Genomic DNA, 15,615 nt, shown 5'->3' on the forward strand with positions numbered 1-15,615 from the left:
CTCAGAGGCTCCAGTGCGTCATCGAGTCCCGTCCAAAAAAATCCTGAACACAAAAATGGTGAAAAACTGTTTCACGGTCTAACTCCACAATTCAGTACTACATAGTTCACAGTCTTTGTAACGTGTTTTCAGCAATACATTTCTAACATTTATAATGTGTTTAGAAACAATTCTCTGAATTGCCTCTACATGGGCTTTAAGAGCTACGATGGAGGGGAAGATTTTCAGTGAATAACGACCTAAACTTTGGTCTGTTCTTCTTGTTGGTCTGGCATTAGAAAACTTGAACACTAGAATGGACTTGTATGGACCACAAAATAATTTTGGTGTTTATTTTGCAATATGGATATTTTGAAGTATGGATAGTATACGTGATATAATAATAACAAAAACAATCAAATCAAAAGATCAAAAGTTCATTTTTTATAGTTGCTTTTCCATGTTTTTCAAAATAACAAAGGGCAGTCATGGAATAATTTTTTGGAAACCATTCATACATTGCAGGCAGAGCAGGTTTTCTCTCCATCAGTGGTTTTAGCCACAGACTTTTCTATTTCCATTTAGGTTCTACTTCTTTGGTGGCTCAGGAACTGCATCATGCTCCTCATCTTGTCGTTCAAAAAATATACATTTGCACAGCCATAAACCTTATTCAGGTGTGCAATTGCAAACATACCTTTTTTTTTTTTACATGTTTATTGTTTTATGAGGACAAGAAAGTAAAAAAAAATCAACAAGTGCCAAGCATAAGCATGGAACGCCTTCAAGACTTTTAGATCCGCATTCCAGGTTTATCACTTTTTAATTCGTTTATCATAGGTTCATTTGTGTTATAACATATAAAAAAATATATATATATATATAAGAATGAGTAGGTGTCCTAATAAAAATAAAACAGTATTAAAGAAAAGAATGCATGTTGAAGTAAACCAGGGAGGAAACATATCAAACACACAGCAAGTAACCATGGTAACATTTACATAATCACAAATGGTAAAAATGTTTGAAAGATAAAGAACACATCAGTAAGCTTTCATAATGATCACGGGTCTCTGCTGCATTCTACATAGTCTAGAGGTAAAAATGGAAATGGTTCATATCAGCTGAAAACCATGACAGAGCTCTGGCCTTTCACAGTGGCTGGTGTTGAGTTTATCAGTGCTGACAGAGGGGTAATGCTACGCAGTCACCAGCTCCTCTCCAGAACACATCCACAAAGACACTACAGACTGAGGAGCTACGCCAGCATCAGATAAGAGCCGTCTAGGACAGACCGCTTCAAACGTCCCGCTGGAAGTTGCCTAGGAGCAAAGGCACGAGAATGAGAGTGTTCTCACACCATTTCTAAACATCTGATGTCTCCTTAACTTGAAAATATCCAGTGCAAGAAAACGAAAGGAACTTGTAAACTAGAAGGTTCACAGCTCATGACATCAGCATTTGCTGAACAACAGTGCGCTGTTCCAAAAACTCTATTAGAGCACATTTATGTTCTCTCTCAAGTGCATGTTTACCGCTGACCGGTGGTGGGATGGTGGGGGTGGACGGCTGCTGCATCCATCTGCTCAAAGACACAGGTTTTAAATTATTCAGCACACCATTAGCCACACTTAGCCCCAACTCACTACCGCTGTCAATTAATCAGAGCTGCCAGGTTTATACCACCAGACGAGAGGCCAGCGCACATGGAGTTTGGATTCCAGACGCTGAATTATTTAACAGTTTTAACCAACACTCCCGGACACGACATGTAAACAGCATGTTTCCCGTAATCTGCACAAATGTGAGATCGGGTGCGAGGAAATGTGTGTGTGAGAAACTCATCTTACTGGACATGGATCGACATTTTCAACAAACAAGGCCTGAACAATCAGCTTCTTCACATAGAAATGCTGCTTTAAATTAGTCTTGCTGGTGGTAAGTTTCAAACTGTGCCGTTTTATTTAATTTTTTTAATTTAAATACATTTAAAAGCCAAATAAAGTTAAATACATTTTAAAAATGTATCCCTTTGTGTCTTCTTTAGAGGTTAGGGTACAAACATGATACCAGAAATATCAGTTTCATGTCATGGATGAAAACAGTCAAGGCCTCTAAATTTAGTCTATATTTCATCATGACATATTCATTAAATTTTTGTCCATTTTGCTTCAACTGAAATGGCAATCAAACAAATAAATAAATAAATAAACAACATTTTAGTTCATAATTTCAAATTTCAAATCTTGCATACTATGATTGGATTATTTTAATCTTTTTTTTTTTTTTTGGCTCATCATACCATCAACAGTGGGTTTTAATTAAAACCGTTTCATCATTGTTATGATGCATCTTTTTCATCGCATTTTCATAGCTGTCAAAATCAAAGAACCTGTTGTCAAGAATCCTAACCCTTTCTCCAGCCATATTCATTTACTCATGGGTACATCTCATTTTTGTCCAACAAGTCATTATGACACCATTCACTGGTCTCTGGATCCTATCAGCAAATATTCGCAGACTTAATGTCAAAACAAGAGTGGGGTAAGAAAGACGTATGGTGAAATCGGGATGTTGTTGATAGTAAATAAATTTAACGTCTGTTTTACCCTTGACCCCAGGCCTGGTTTATCTGGGAGACCCTGTTTTTCCCCCCATATATAACACTTGTAAATCCCCTGGTATTCAATCACACCACCCTGGGTGTTCCAACATACACTTTGTTAAGCAAGCATGCATGCTTCAGTATAACTTCAGGGAAGCTCTGTGTACATAGTACAAATGGAGTAAAATGCAGCAACACTGATCAGACTTCAGCAGAGGGAACAGTGGGAGTATTCATCGCTCCGAGTTTGAAATATTAGTTTGGTAACTCATTCATAGGTGCGGTGCTAGAGTGCTTTGGAAAACATATCAAAATAGTCAAATCAAAATGAGACAAAAAACGGGACGCAGAATGATAGCTAGAAAGCAGTAAAGAAAGAAAGAATGTTCGGCAGACAGGGCAAGTGAGTGTGTGTTGAAGAGTGTGTAAGTGGACTCGGAGAACACCAGACTCAGAGCTGGAGTCATCCAGATAACTCGGCACCTCTCCGCCGGGGGATCCTGAGACGAGATAAGAGGCTCACTCACGCTCTGGTAAATTGGTAGTTGACATGAAATACTTTTGGGAAGCTGGCATGTCCCAGGTGACATTACACTTCATTTAAAACGGCTTTAAGCAGCATTTTGATTATTCTTTTTAATAACCTCATATTATGTAGAAGACTGCATCTATATTTGAAAAATCTTTTAAAAATTATTTATTAAAAATTTATCAAAATTAATGTAAAAATAATTTCATCTTAAAGTAAATTTTGAAGGCCAATTTTTAGGTTGATTAAAAATGGAAAGCTAAAAAAACCGTTATAGTACGTAAAACATACATTCAGATCAATTTGATCTTTAAATACTAATATTGAAAAAAAATTCAAAAGATTGAAAAAGATGAATATTTGGTGGGAAAATCTGAAGCGAAAATATTTAAATTTTAATCAACAGCTGGTAATGTGTCCGTTCAGACCGACACAAACATTCACATTCAGTCAACGATACAGATTTTTTTTGTACAGAGATGTTCTGTCTTCGCCATCGAACTGCTGAAAAATTAGCCAACCAATCAGATTTACGCTTTAATTTATATTCCCAGAGCCACTGCTTTTACTGTACATAAAGCTTGCTTGGTGGAGTTTGCTAAACGACAATGAATAGCTGGGGAGAATCTTAACCTGCACATCACAAACCATGAACACCACAGCAAAAAAAAAAATCTGAACGGCTGTTTGAAGACATGTAAATACTATTTGACTTATACTTTTATAAGTATTTCTGCTTGTCTATAAGCGCCACCTACTGTCAGAGAGTGAATTTGCATTTTCATTCAACTCCTCTGCCGTTTTTTTCACACCTTGGTCTGAAAAGACAAATCGCATGCGAAAAACAGACCACATTTTTGTGCCAAACATTTGTGTTGGTGTAAACAGGCCTTAAGAAAAGCTTGGTTTGACTGAAGACCTGATGGAGGACCAAGTCCTCTCTAAGAAAAGCTGACGGCAGAAGAGAGCTGCAGTGAGTGCTGGGATCTTTGCAGGAGCCAGTATAATCCCTGTCCTGATACCAGCAGCGCTGTGATACCTGACAGAGCATTCCTCAGATAAAACACAAGGCCAGATCAGAGGGATGTCTCACAGATGCCCAGAAGACATAGAAAGGAGAAGAGATGTGAGAGAGCAGGAGGTAAACAGAAAGAAGATGGCATGACATACTGCTTTCAACTTCCAACACAAAACCAAAATCTCCCTTTTTTTCTTTTCTTTCTTTTTTATAATAAACCCTCTCTGGTTATGTCAGACTTATGCACAGACAATGCAGCAAATAAAAACCAGACAGTGCAGACGTCCGCCAACACATAGCAATGGATCTTGTTTCCCAACGCACCCCACGCACCCCATGGAGCAGCAGTTACACTACCCTCCTTAAACAACAGACAGCAATGCAAAGGAATAAAAAACATCCCAAAAGACACAAAAGGTTTAGAATTGGTGCGCATGCAATCTGACATCTGCCACTTATGTACACAAAATCTATTCAAATGACTGGGGTCAGTAAGATTTTTAAAGAAATTAATATTTATATTCAGCAAGAATTCATTGAATTGATCAAAAGTGACAGTAAAGCTATGTATAATGTTATGAAAGATTCCTATTTTAAATAAATGCTGTTCTTTTGAACTTTCTATTCATCAAAAAATCATGGTTGTATCACAGTTTTCACTAAAATATTAAAAAGCACAGTTCAGAAGAAAATGCATGTGTATCAGTATATTGGATCCATGCATTATGTCTTAAAGTGACAGCAGCCTAATACACCTGCTGCTGCCATTAATGTGAAACAAACAAAAAAAATAAATAAATAACTCACTGCTTTTGACTGAATAACTTTTCTAACTTTAATAAGGATTAATCTATACATTAATTTACATAGGCTATGAAGTGTTATTTTACATTTGATTACTTTATTCAATACGGTCAGACCTACCTGAAAATCATAAAGAACTGTTTATTTAATTTGTATAGCATCTTTATTATATTGTATTTATTTGTGCTATTGCTTGTAATTTGGTTTTAGTTTATTACTGATGGTTTGCTTGTCTTTAATGTGTCACCTTTATACTAGTCAGGCTAGTAGATTTAGATACCAGTTAAATTTTACATTGGGTTACATGGGTCAAAAACAACAAAAACAATAACTATTTATTTATTTTTAACAATAACTATTTTATTTTTATTTATTAATTATTATTTTATTTCTTGTATTTACTTTTATTTATTGATTGATTGATTTTATTATTTTTGTATTTTATTTTATTTGTAATTTTTTTGTGGAGGCCAGTGAAAATTTTGGCAGGGCAAGCAAAAATATGAACCAGCACACAAAATCCTTAGTGTTGAGCCCTATTGCTAGATATGAGACAAATAGCAGAAGAACTGTATTGGTGTTTTTTTTTTTTCTTTACAATAACCATTTCTGCCCTAACACACACACATCAACCAGCAAACAAAGACACAAGTCCACTGGTGGAGGAATGGACAAGTGTATGTGTATGCATCTCCTGGGGCCCGTTTTGATGGGCTCTGCTTTTGTAAGGCTGTTTGTTTGTGTAGAACGGCACACTTCCACAGCAGAAGTCAGGTTCTCTGTGGGGGTGTCCATCATAAAAAGCACACAGACCGCTGCCATAGCACACTCAAAGAGAAAACATGTTTTGTTTTTTACATGATGTGTGGCGAGAGAGAACAAGAGCTATAAAAAAATCTTTGCGCCTCTAGCAAAGCACTTGCATCTGTGTGCACGGATTGGCCAGTGAACTATAAATTCTGATTGTCCACTCACCTGTCAAAGGAGTGAAACTGGACGGACTGGTCACGGGAAGCATCGCCCACTGCACCCAGAAACCCGGGCGGTATAAGGCTAGGGTCCACCATAATGTCATCAGAGGGAGCACCAACCAGACTTCTCAGAATATCCTTGACATTGACGTTTTTTCCTTTGCTGTCTCTATCAGTGACCTCCTGACCTCTCCTGACTTCAGAGGACAAAGTAGACAGGGCTTCAGATACAGCATCTGGGCCGGTCCGTGTCTCGGCATCACTGGGGATGACTGAGGTTTTCGCATCCTCAATACTAGATTCTCGATGATGAGACAAACCGTTCTCAAGATCAGACTGAACACTCTCTGCAAAAAACAACACAGTCCACTGCTCAAAAAACTGAATACGTGTGTATCTGGTCTGTAGGTTCTGTGGGTTCAATCTTGCAGCAGTGATGTGTGTGGGTTCAGGTGGTCACCTGTGCTCCTGACAGACTGTGAGCGCTGGGCATGTCTTTTGTCATTGTGTGGCTCAAGGATGTCTCGATATTTGGATACCATGAGTACAGAGATGAAGTAGACCACTGCCAGGGCCAGGAACTGAGCCTGTTTACTGTCCTCCTAAAGCACAGCACAAAACAAAACAAATGTTAGAGTATTGTTAAAATTAGCCACACTATTGTTCAAAAGTTTGGGGGCAGTTTTTTGAAAGAAAGAAATAAATACTTTTATTCAGCAAGGATGAATTAAATTGATCAAAAGTAACAGTAAAGACCTTTACATTAATACAAAAATTATTTCAAATGAAACACTGTTTGACTGCACTATAGAAAATAAAAGAGACATTAGCTGAATGAGTGGCAGATCAGAGCCAGCGAGGGATGTGTTAGTTGAATAAGAGTATGGAGAGACTCACTATGTCTCTGAACACTACAGCACGGAGACGATTGATGTCCATGTCCTGCAGAAGCCGGTCTAAATCTCTGATAGGAGACATCCCTCCTGTCACAATGTCCACAGGACTCTGCAACACACACAGTTCACAGTCTCAGAACAGTTTTTTATTTATATTTTTTCAAAAAATGCTCCCACTGCTCCAACACACGATATCAGTTGGATTTAGTAAAAAAACTAGGAAGACTTTTGTTTGCTGTTCCACATTTAGACAGCGCTGAGGCACAGAGGCACTAATGCAACAGTTTTGCTAAGATTCTAAATAATAGATGAGCTGTGAGTGTAAGTTACACGACACATTAAAGAAGAAAAGGGGTTTATTTTTTTACTGGAACTGTAAGAATCAAACCATGGACCATTTTGAGCAAAAGGATTCTATTTAAAATTACCATCTGGACAGTAGAGAGGGAGAGAGAGAGAGAGAGAGAGAGAGAGAGGTATCCTTGGCATGATGTTGAACTTGCCTGTGCTGGTATAGACTTGGCGGCTCCCAGAAGGCTTTGCTGTCCACGGCTGCTCTCTGCACCAGACTTACCCAGAGTGTGCTGCTGACATTCCAGACAGTTTCTCACAGCCATCGCGCACACTGAGGAGGAGGGAGAGCGTGTGAGAGAGGGACAGATAGAGAGAGAGTGCAACTGAGAGGTAGAAATACTGAGAAGAAGACAACGTCACAGAGATGAAAGGGTACTAGAACGAAAAGATATATAGACTAAAGGAAACATGACATATGAGAAGGTCGTTGCATGACAATGAAAAAGGGCTTAAAATACCATCTTATGAGTGAAACCAGTGAAAACTGAAGCCATAAGTAGACTTTTTGGAAGATTATGTGCATTTCTAAGGTGTTAGTGTTTTGTGTGTTGTAGTGTTGTTTCTAGGGTGTTCTGGGTAGTTTCTAAGGGTGTATTCACACCAGGAAAGTCCACTAGTTCACTTGCTTTGGTCCGGACCAAATACAATGTTGATTTTTTTTGTTTGGTTCGGTTCGCTTTCACACTGCCCTTTTTTTGCAAGTGAACTTATGAGCATCATATGAGACAATATCATACAATGTTGTAATTACGACTTGCCGAAATAAAATCTATAGATATAAAATACTTAAAGCATAACACAATGTTAGTTTAAACATTTAACCTATATAAATGTGCGCTATTAAGTGCATATCCAATCGTTTGTGCGGAGAGTGGAAGCTGAAGCGCGCTTCAGGACATCAGTGGAAACAAATTAAATACGCCGTAATTTTTGCTCATAAAGGTAAGAATAATACATCATTCGTAACTGTAAAGGGTCCGTTTTTATTTGTGCACTCACAATATCAAGAAAACGTTGTGTTGTTCTAAAATAAAGAAAACTAATAGGATGCCCCTATTATGGGTAATGAAAGGTACATATTTTGGTTTTGGGATTCCCCAATAGCAACTCATAAAACACTAGTTTATTAATAAATAATTCAAAAATCTCCTTACTATTTTCCCCCAACATAGTCATGGTAATTTTAGCGGCAAGCTTTAGCCTATTTAGCACGCTCAAGTCACGTTGCTGTGCGCCATGGTCAGGAAAACTCATCATTTGCATGTGTTTTTAAGCATTGTGGTTTAAAAACAAGTGATTTAAGCCATTGAAACGCAAAAAACAGCACTATATGCGCGAGCTGTCTGTTTGGGAGCGTGATTTCTGCAATTGGGTCAGATTGAGGTCGGGTCATATTCACACCTTCAACGAACCGTACCACAGTTCGTTTGGAAGCGGACTGAGACCACCTCTTCAGCTGGGTCTCGGTACAGTTGTTTGGTCCGCACCAGAGTGCGAGTGCTGTATTCACACCTGCCCAAAAGATCTGCACCAAAGGGGAAAACGAACTTGAGTTCGATTCAATCAAACCAAACAAGACAGGTGTGAACACACCCCAAGGCATTGCATGGTGGTTGAAAGGTGGCTGCTTACTGTGCAAAGTCAAAAAATAAAAGCCCACCCCTCTATGATATCTCTATGATATTCTAGACTCTAGATATGGTTCAGGTCCCTCCTTCAGTGTGTAAGTCTAAGAAGTGTTTTTAAGCATTGTGGTTTAAAAACAAGTGATTTAAGCCATTGAAACGCAAAAAACAGCACTATATGCGCGAGCTGTCTGTTTGGGAGCGTGATTTCTGCAATTGGGTCAGATTGAGGTCGGGTCATATTCACACCTTCAACGAACCGTACCACAGTCCGTTTGGAAGCGGACTGAGACCACCTCTTCAGCTGGGTCTCGGTACAGTTGTTTGGTTCGCACCTGAGTGCGATTGCTGTATTCACACCTGCCAAAAAGGTCCGCACCAAGAGGGGAAATGAACTTGAGTTCAATTCAACTGAACCAAACAAGACAGGTGTGAATACACCCTAAAAAATAAAAGCTATTGACAGAAAGTATGCACAACTTGCAACTACGGGTCATATTCACACCTTAAACGAACCGTACCAGAGTTCGTTTGGAAGCGGACTGAGACCACCTCTTCAGCTGGGTCTCGGTACAGTTGTTTGGTTCGCACCTGAGTGCGATTGCTGTATTCACACCTGCCAAAAAGGTCCGCACCAAGAGGGGAAATGAACTTGAGTTCGATTCAATCAAACCAAACAAGACAGGTGTGAACACACCCCAAGGCATTGCATGGTGGTTGAAAGGTGGCTGCTTACTGTGCAAAGTCAAAAAATAAAAGCCCACCCCTCTATGATATCTCTATGATATTCTAGACTCTAGATATGGTTCAGGTCCCTCCTTCAGTGTGTAAGTCTAAGAAATGTTTTAATGTCCACCTGGCAGATCATCATAAATCTAGTCATTTAAAAGTACATCTCTGCTCGAAAAGCAGCATGATTCTAGGTATGGTGTGGGACGATAAACTTTAATACGCTACTGTTCAAAAGTTTGGGTCAGTATGATCTTTTTTTTTTTTTTAATATAGAAATTAATACTTTTATTCAGCGAGAACGCATAAATTGATCAAAAGTGACAGTAAACCTTTTACAATATTGGAAAAATGTATATTTGAAATAAAATAAAATAAAATTTTCATCATGGAATCCAGAAAAAAAAATGTTTATCAGTTTCCACCAAAATATTACATTAATAATAAAAAGTACCAAATCAGCATATTAGAATGATTTCTGAAGGATCATGTGACACTGAAGACTGGAGTAATGATGCTGAAAATTCAGCTTTGATCACAGAAATAAATTCCTGTAATTTTGAAATATATTAAAATAGAAAACATTTATTTTAATCTCTAAAAATATTTCAATAAATTGCCAAAAAAATTATACTAATTATACAATTTTGTCTAAATAGACTAAAGGTATATATATATATATATATATATATATGTGTGTGTGTATATATATATATATATTAATATATATTAGAAACCTAAATTTAACAGCCTTATTAAATTATTAGTGTTTTTAAAGATTACATTTAATTAATGTTAGATGATGGCAAAGGTAATCCAAATATAACCCATATATTTTATATAATATAATATAACATAATATATAACAAATATCTACTTGTACAGATAAAAATCTCTAATACTGGCTAACAAATATAGTACCAATATATCATACATCACTACTTAGCAAGCACCACTAAAAATAAACACCTAAGTATAAAATAATGTTATATGAATTAACAATACAGAAACACGTTTCAAGGTAATTGTTCTCCAAGACATAACAGTTGCATAGAGTCGAAAAGGAAAACGCATTAAACTGTATGAGGTTTCGAAAACAGATGACGTTGCTTATTCTGTGTTTAATCATTTTGGCCAGGTTTCCACCACCGTGGTGCAGAAAAATCCTCTTACTGCATTTAATTTGATGTACTGCATGCTATATGTAAGATCAGTGCATGGTGCATGTGTGTGTGTTTTTGTTTTAATGCACTGCACGATAATGTGTGTGTGTGACTGTGCATGGGTATGTCTCTATTCAACCTTCTATCCTCTCATACCTTGACAACTGGCAAATGTAAACTCCTAAATGCTCAGATTAAAGGTATTATTCCAGCGCGGGAACCGACCAGCTTTTTCCATTAGGCTTTCTAGTCATTTGAGCAAAGGAGTGAGCGAAAGACAGAAAGAGAGCTATAGAAGCAGAACCTTGTTACAGATCCCAAATCAGATTACACACTGGCAGACCTCATCAAATATTCATTTTATACTTTCAGCCCTCCTAAAAGCAGGCTTCAGTTTCTCTCTCACTCCACCAAGTGTTGTATTTAGAGGAGCGGGAGTTTGATGGTGTCTAGATAGCTTCAGGGAGGGTCATGTAGAGTGTGTGGGTGTTTGTGTGAGAAAGAGAAATGAATAATGTAACCGATCTGAACGCTGGATTTCTGTTATGTGGTCTATAACGCTGCAGTACAGTTTGTGATACACAGACACATAAAGGAGGAGGTGCCTCAGGCTACAAAACAGCCATTAGAGTCAATGGCCTGATGACGGTCGTCATTTTAGAGCACTGCAGTGTGGAGAGCTTATAATAACGCTATTAAAGAAATCCCACAAAACAGAGAAAGAGAGCGAGGAATGGAAGGGAAAAGCAGTTATTACCTCTACCAAATGAGCCAATAGAGAGAAATCAATGAGCAAAAATGGCTCTGCTCCAAAACCTAGTGAGCTGCCTCAGTGCTCCAGATGTTTAGCTTATCAACATGCTAACATCAAACTCAATTAAAATCAATTGCGAGTTGATTCGCCATGAAGGGGTTAGGATGATTTTAGGAGAAAAAAAAGGGGGTCAGTGAGCGAGAGAGAGAAGCAGGTTGAGAAAAAAGAGCAGGATATTATTTAAAAATGATGGAGGAATGAAAAAAGAGGAGGAACTAACAGTGAGTGAGCAGGACAGGAAAAAGAGATGAGGCACTGATTCAGGGATATACACACACTACAATTCAAAAAGAGTTTTTACTGTTTTGGGAGTTTTGCAGTCAAGGCTGCATTTATTTGATCAAAGATACAGTAAAACAGTAATACTGTCAAATATGATTTAAATGTTACACTAGCAAATGTTTTTTGAGCAGCAAATCAGAATATTAGAATCATTTTAAATAGTAAAAATATTTCACAATATTACTGCTTTTGCTGTATTTCTGATTAAATAAATGCAGGCTTGGTGAGCAGAAGAGAATTCTTTAAAAAACATTAAAAATCTTACAGTTCAGAAACTTTTGACTGGTAGTGTATGACTATGTCAAATATTATTTAAATTAATTGTTTTCTATGTTAATACATTTTAAAATGTAATTTATTCTCGTGATGATCCTTCAGAAATCATTATAGTATGCTGATTTGGTGCTCAAGAAACACTTGTTATTAATGTTGGAATCAGTTGAAACCATGATATATATATATATATAAAAAATTTTCAGGATTTGATGAATAGAAAGTTCATATGAACAGCATTTATTTCAAATAGAAGTCTTTTACATTATATAATGTAAAAGTATGTAATGTATATAATGTAATGTTTACATTATAAATGTCACTTCTGATTAATTTAATGCATCCTTGCTGAAAAAAACTATTAATTTCTTTCAAAAATCTAATTCTAACACACCCTAAGCTTCTGAAAGGTAATATAGAAAAAATGTATTTCTTGCCCATGCAAAACTCACTATCACAATTCTAGGGTGTCGTGGATGGTTGTCAGGATGTTACTAAGGTGTTTTGAGCATTTTTAGCATGTTCCTATGCAGTTGCTAAGGTGTTGCTATATGGTTACTTATTGATTCAAGTCCATATATACATGAATGTCTCAGATCCTACCTTCCCCGCAACAAGCCGCACAGTTTGTACAAATCTGTGTTTGTAGCACAAACAGTACGGGGCAGGTTACATGGCAAAGTTTAATAGTGTAGGGTTAGTATGAGCAACAGCTACTGTAATAAGCCTTAATAGATTAATAACAAGCCTTAGCAAACAGCACTAATTTAAAAGACAGAAAGAGAGATATACCCAGACGCAGGCATTGTCTCAGGATTCCTCCAGAAGACATGTTCTTCTCTGCTTCAATTTCAGTGAAGTTGAGTGAACTGGCGAAGATCAGCACGTCCACGAGATTGATCAGCCTCTGCAAGAACATCAGTGACGCCTCCACAGCCAAACCCTGAGACGGCTCAATGTTCTCCAGCTCATGCTGCAAGACAGTGCCATCATCATCATCATTACTGTAACTACAGCCTTCATAATCAGCACCATCTTCACTCAAATCTTCATAATGCACTGATGGTCACCTTTATCCTCACCCTCACTTTTCATTATCATGGCTATTGTACTCAAATTACTCACAAGAATATAAATGATGATCATTAAGACTCTCTTCTGTCTAATGAGATCTGTGTTAATTTAATGTGTACACTCTAACACACCATGAGTTAAGTGTTCTCTCAGACTTGACTGAAATTATCCATTATGTGAATGGCATGGAAAACCATCAAGATTGCTCAGCTTATGCAAAATCTGTATGCTTTTTTTTTTTTTTTAAGACATGTAATTGTGTCTGCAACCCATTTTACTTTTGTAATGTGATCTCTTCAATAAAACAGGAAATTCAATGAGAAACAAATATGCTGGCTGGGGTATTGTTTTATCTATCAGAAATAGAGTCGTTCCGTACAGGAATGGATCTGAATGCAAATGTGGAGGCCATTCCCCTCCTGAAACACAACTGGTTGAAACTTAAGCAGCTTTCGCGATTTTGCATGAAAAGTTATTTCAGAGGCAGAGTAAGTTATTCAATTTTTATAAAAATTGCAATACTTGTTTGTTGTTGTTTCATATTAATGCACTATATTATAACGCTATATTTCATATTAACTCTACACAATAAAACCTGAAAGGTGTATTAAATTAAAAAAAGAGGGCACTGCATTTTTTGGAAGCTTAAAGCATAATCAAATTAGTCAAAATATCAAATAACCTAAACTAATAACTAATAGAATTTCATAATGACAAGAACACTGCTGAAATCTGTTGATGTCTACTAGTAAACACTGCCAAACGTACAGTATGTCCAATCAATAACGGAGGAAGGGTGGACAAATTCAATTAACCTAACTGTCCTTTAGTGTGACTGAAACACATCAGTGGCAGGGGAAATGCATTGCATCACACCACAGCACTTGAGGCACGAAAGCGAACTTTCCAAATCCATTTGTCCTATTGTCAGGAGTAGCACAAGTGGATGGAGTAAGTCAGATAGAGAACGGGTGCTTCCATTTACTGTCAGCAACTTAAAGTTTTGAGCCATCCTGATGCATCCCATGTAGACAGCATTGCTGATTGTAATGGGTTCTATTTGCTTTTGACGCAATGCGACGTGAAGATCGCTTCAGGTGTAGACAGGCTGTCGGAAACACATACTAACCGAAGAAGAGGTGGCTGCAGACAGCAGAGGAAGGATTCCTCCACAGGCCATGATGAGGTTGTCCACCACCTGAGAGACTAGATGGACAGTGTTGTGCACAAACATCACGTTCTCACTGCTGTTCACAAAGTCCATAACTGTCTTAGTCGAATGACTGTGGGGAGAAGTGAGAAAACTAGTCATGAAATTATGAAAGAAATTATGAAACTTAATGCAACATGACAGCGAACTGTCTGTGAGGCAGCAGAAGGGTAATTCAAGGTAATCAACATTCTTGTATTTTACTTTTAATTATAGTCTGAAATATATTTTTATTTATAAAGCACATTTCCCAAGCTCTATGTCACTGAATAAGAGCATAATATTGTAATTCAGTATACTTTCCAGGTTAATATCTATGAACAGCATCTGTCGATTAACCAAAAGTATTTCTACTCATCCCTTAAGGTGTTTCACACGTGAAATTTCGGGACAATTTCACAGACAGAAAATGTCCATTGTCTACTGTCTGTAGTGTAGCAAGGTATAAAGCATGCACTGTATGAAATTCTGATGGTCAAATTCACAGAACCATCTTGAACCTGATGCAAATTAGTGTGGTGATTATTCTTTTTTTTTATCAATATTGATTCTAACAAGAAGAACATATGTGACCCTGGACCACAAAACCAGTCATAAGGGTCAATTTTTTTAAATTGAGATTTATACATCATCTGAAAGCTGAACAAATAAGCTTTCCATTGATGTATGGTTTGTAAGGATCGGACAACTACTTGAAAAACAGGAATCTGAGGGTGCAAAAAAATCAAAATATTGAGAAAATCAATTTAAAGTTGTCCAAATGAATTCTTAGCAATGCATATTACTTATCAAAAATTAAGTTTTAATATATTTACTGTAGGAAATTTACAAAATATCTTCATGGAACATGATCTTTACTTAATATTCTAATGATTTTTGGCATAAAAGAAAAATCAATAATTTTGACCCATACAATGTATTTTTGGCTATTGCTACAAATATACCCCAGCGACTTAACACTGCTTTTGTGCTCCAGGGCCACATATACAGATATTTTATCCCTTTGCCTATTTGACCTTCTTTGGTTCTCTGTGTTTCTCTTACCTTCTCCACATCTGCACATCGGTCTCGATGGAGAACAGCAGGTCGGTCAAAAGACGCTGGTGCATATGAGACCACTTGAACTCTGGGATACGGAACATGGTGGACCGTGCTGAAGACGAGCCCTCATTGCCCTGAGCTGAGGGGCTTGAGGCAGTTGCCTGATTTGGGCTCAGGTTCTGCAAAAGAAGCATGTGTTATTCTAATATTTGTTTTGTGCGACCTTATGAGAAAGTCATTTTCTTGCC

The 15,615-nt window shown here is 37.3% G+C and overlaps 1 protein-coding gene across 1 annotated transcript in view; it reads right to left on the reverse strand.

Annotated features, from left to right (window-relative positions):
- LOC107757615 (lipopolysaccharide-responsive and beige-like anchor protein) overlaps positions 1 to 15,615 on the reverse strand; it is a 244,625-nt gene that overhangs the window by 154,416 nt on the left and 74,594 nt on the right. Inside the window, exons 23-29 of the mRNA XM_016575147.1 lie at positions 15,371 to 15,546; positions 14,246 to 14,399; positions 12,835 to 13,015; positions 7,306 to 7,427; positions 6,804 to 6,911; positions 6,367 to 6,508; positions 5,911 to 6,253 (exon numbers count right to left, since the gene is read on the reverse strand). Of these exons, the coding sequence (XP_016430633.1) occupies positions 5,911 to 6,253; positions 6,367 to 6,508; positions 6,804 to 6,911; positions 7,306 to 7,427; positions 12,835 to 13,015; positions 14,246 to 14,399; positions 15,371 to 15,546 (1,226 nt within the window). The remainder of the gene's footprint in view (positions 1 to 5,910; positions 6,254 to 6,366; positions 6,509 to 6,803; positions 6,912 to 7,305; positions 7,428 to 12,834; positions 13,016 to 14,245; positions 14,400 to 15,370; positions 15,547 to 15,615) is intronic.

This window comes from Sinocyclocheilus rhinocerous, unplaced genomic scaffold (assembly GCF_001515625.1).
Source record: "Sinocyclocheilus rhinocerous isolate Xijiao unplaced genomic scaffold, SAMN03320098_v1.1 scaffold323, whole genome shotgun sequence".
NCBI lineage: Eukaryota > Metazoa > Chordata > Actinopteri > Cypriniformes > Cyprinidae > Sinocyclocheilus > Sinocyclocheilus rhinocerous.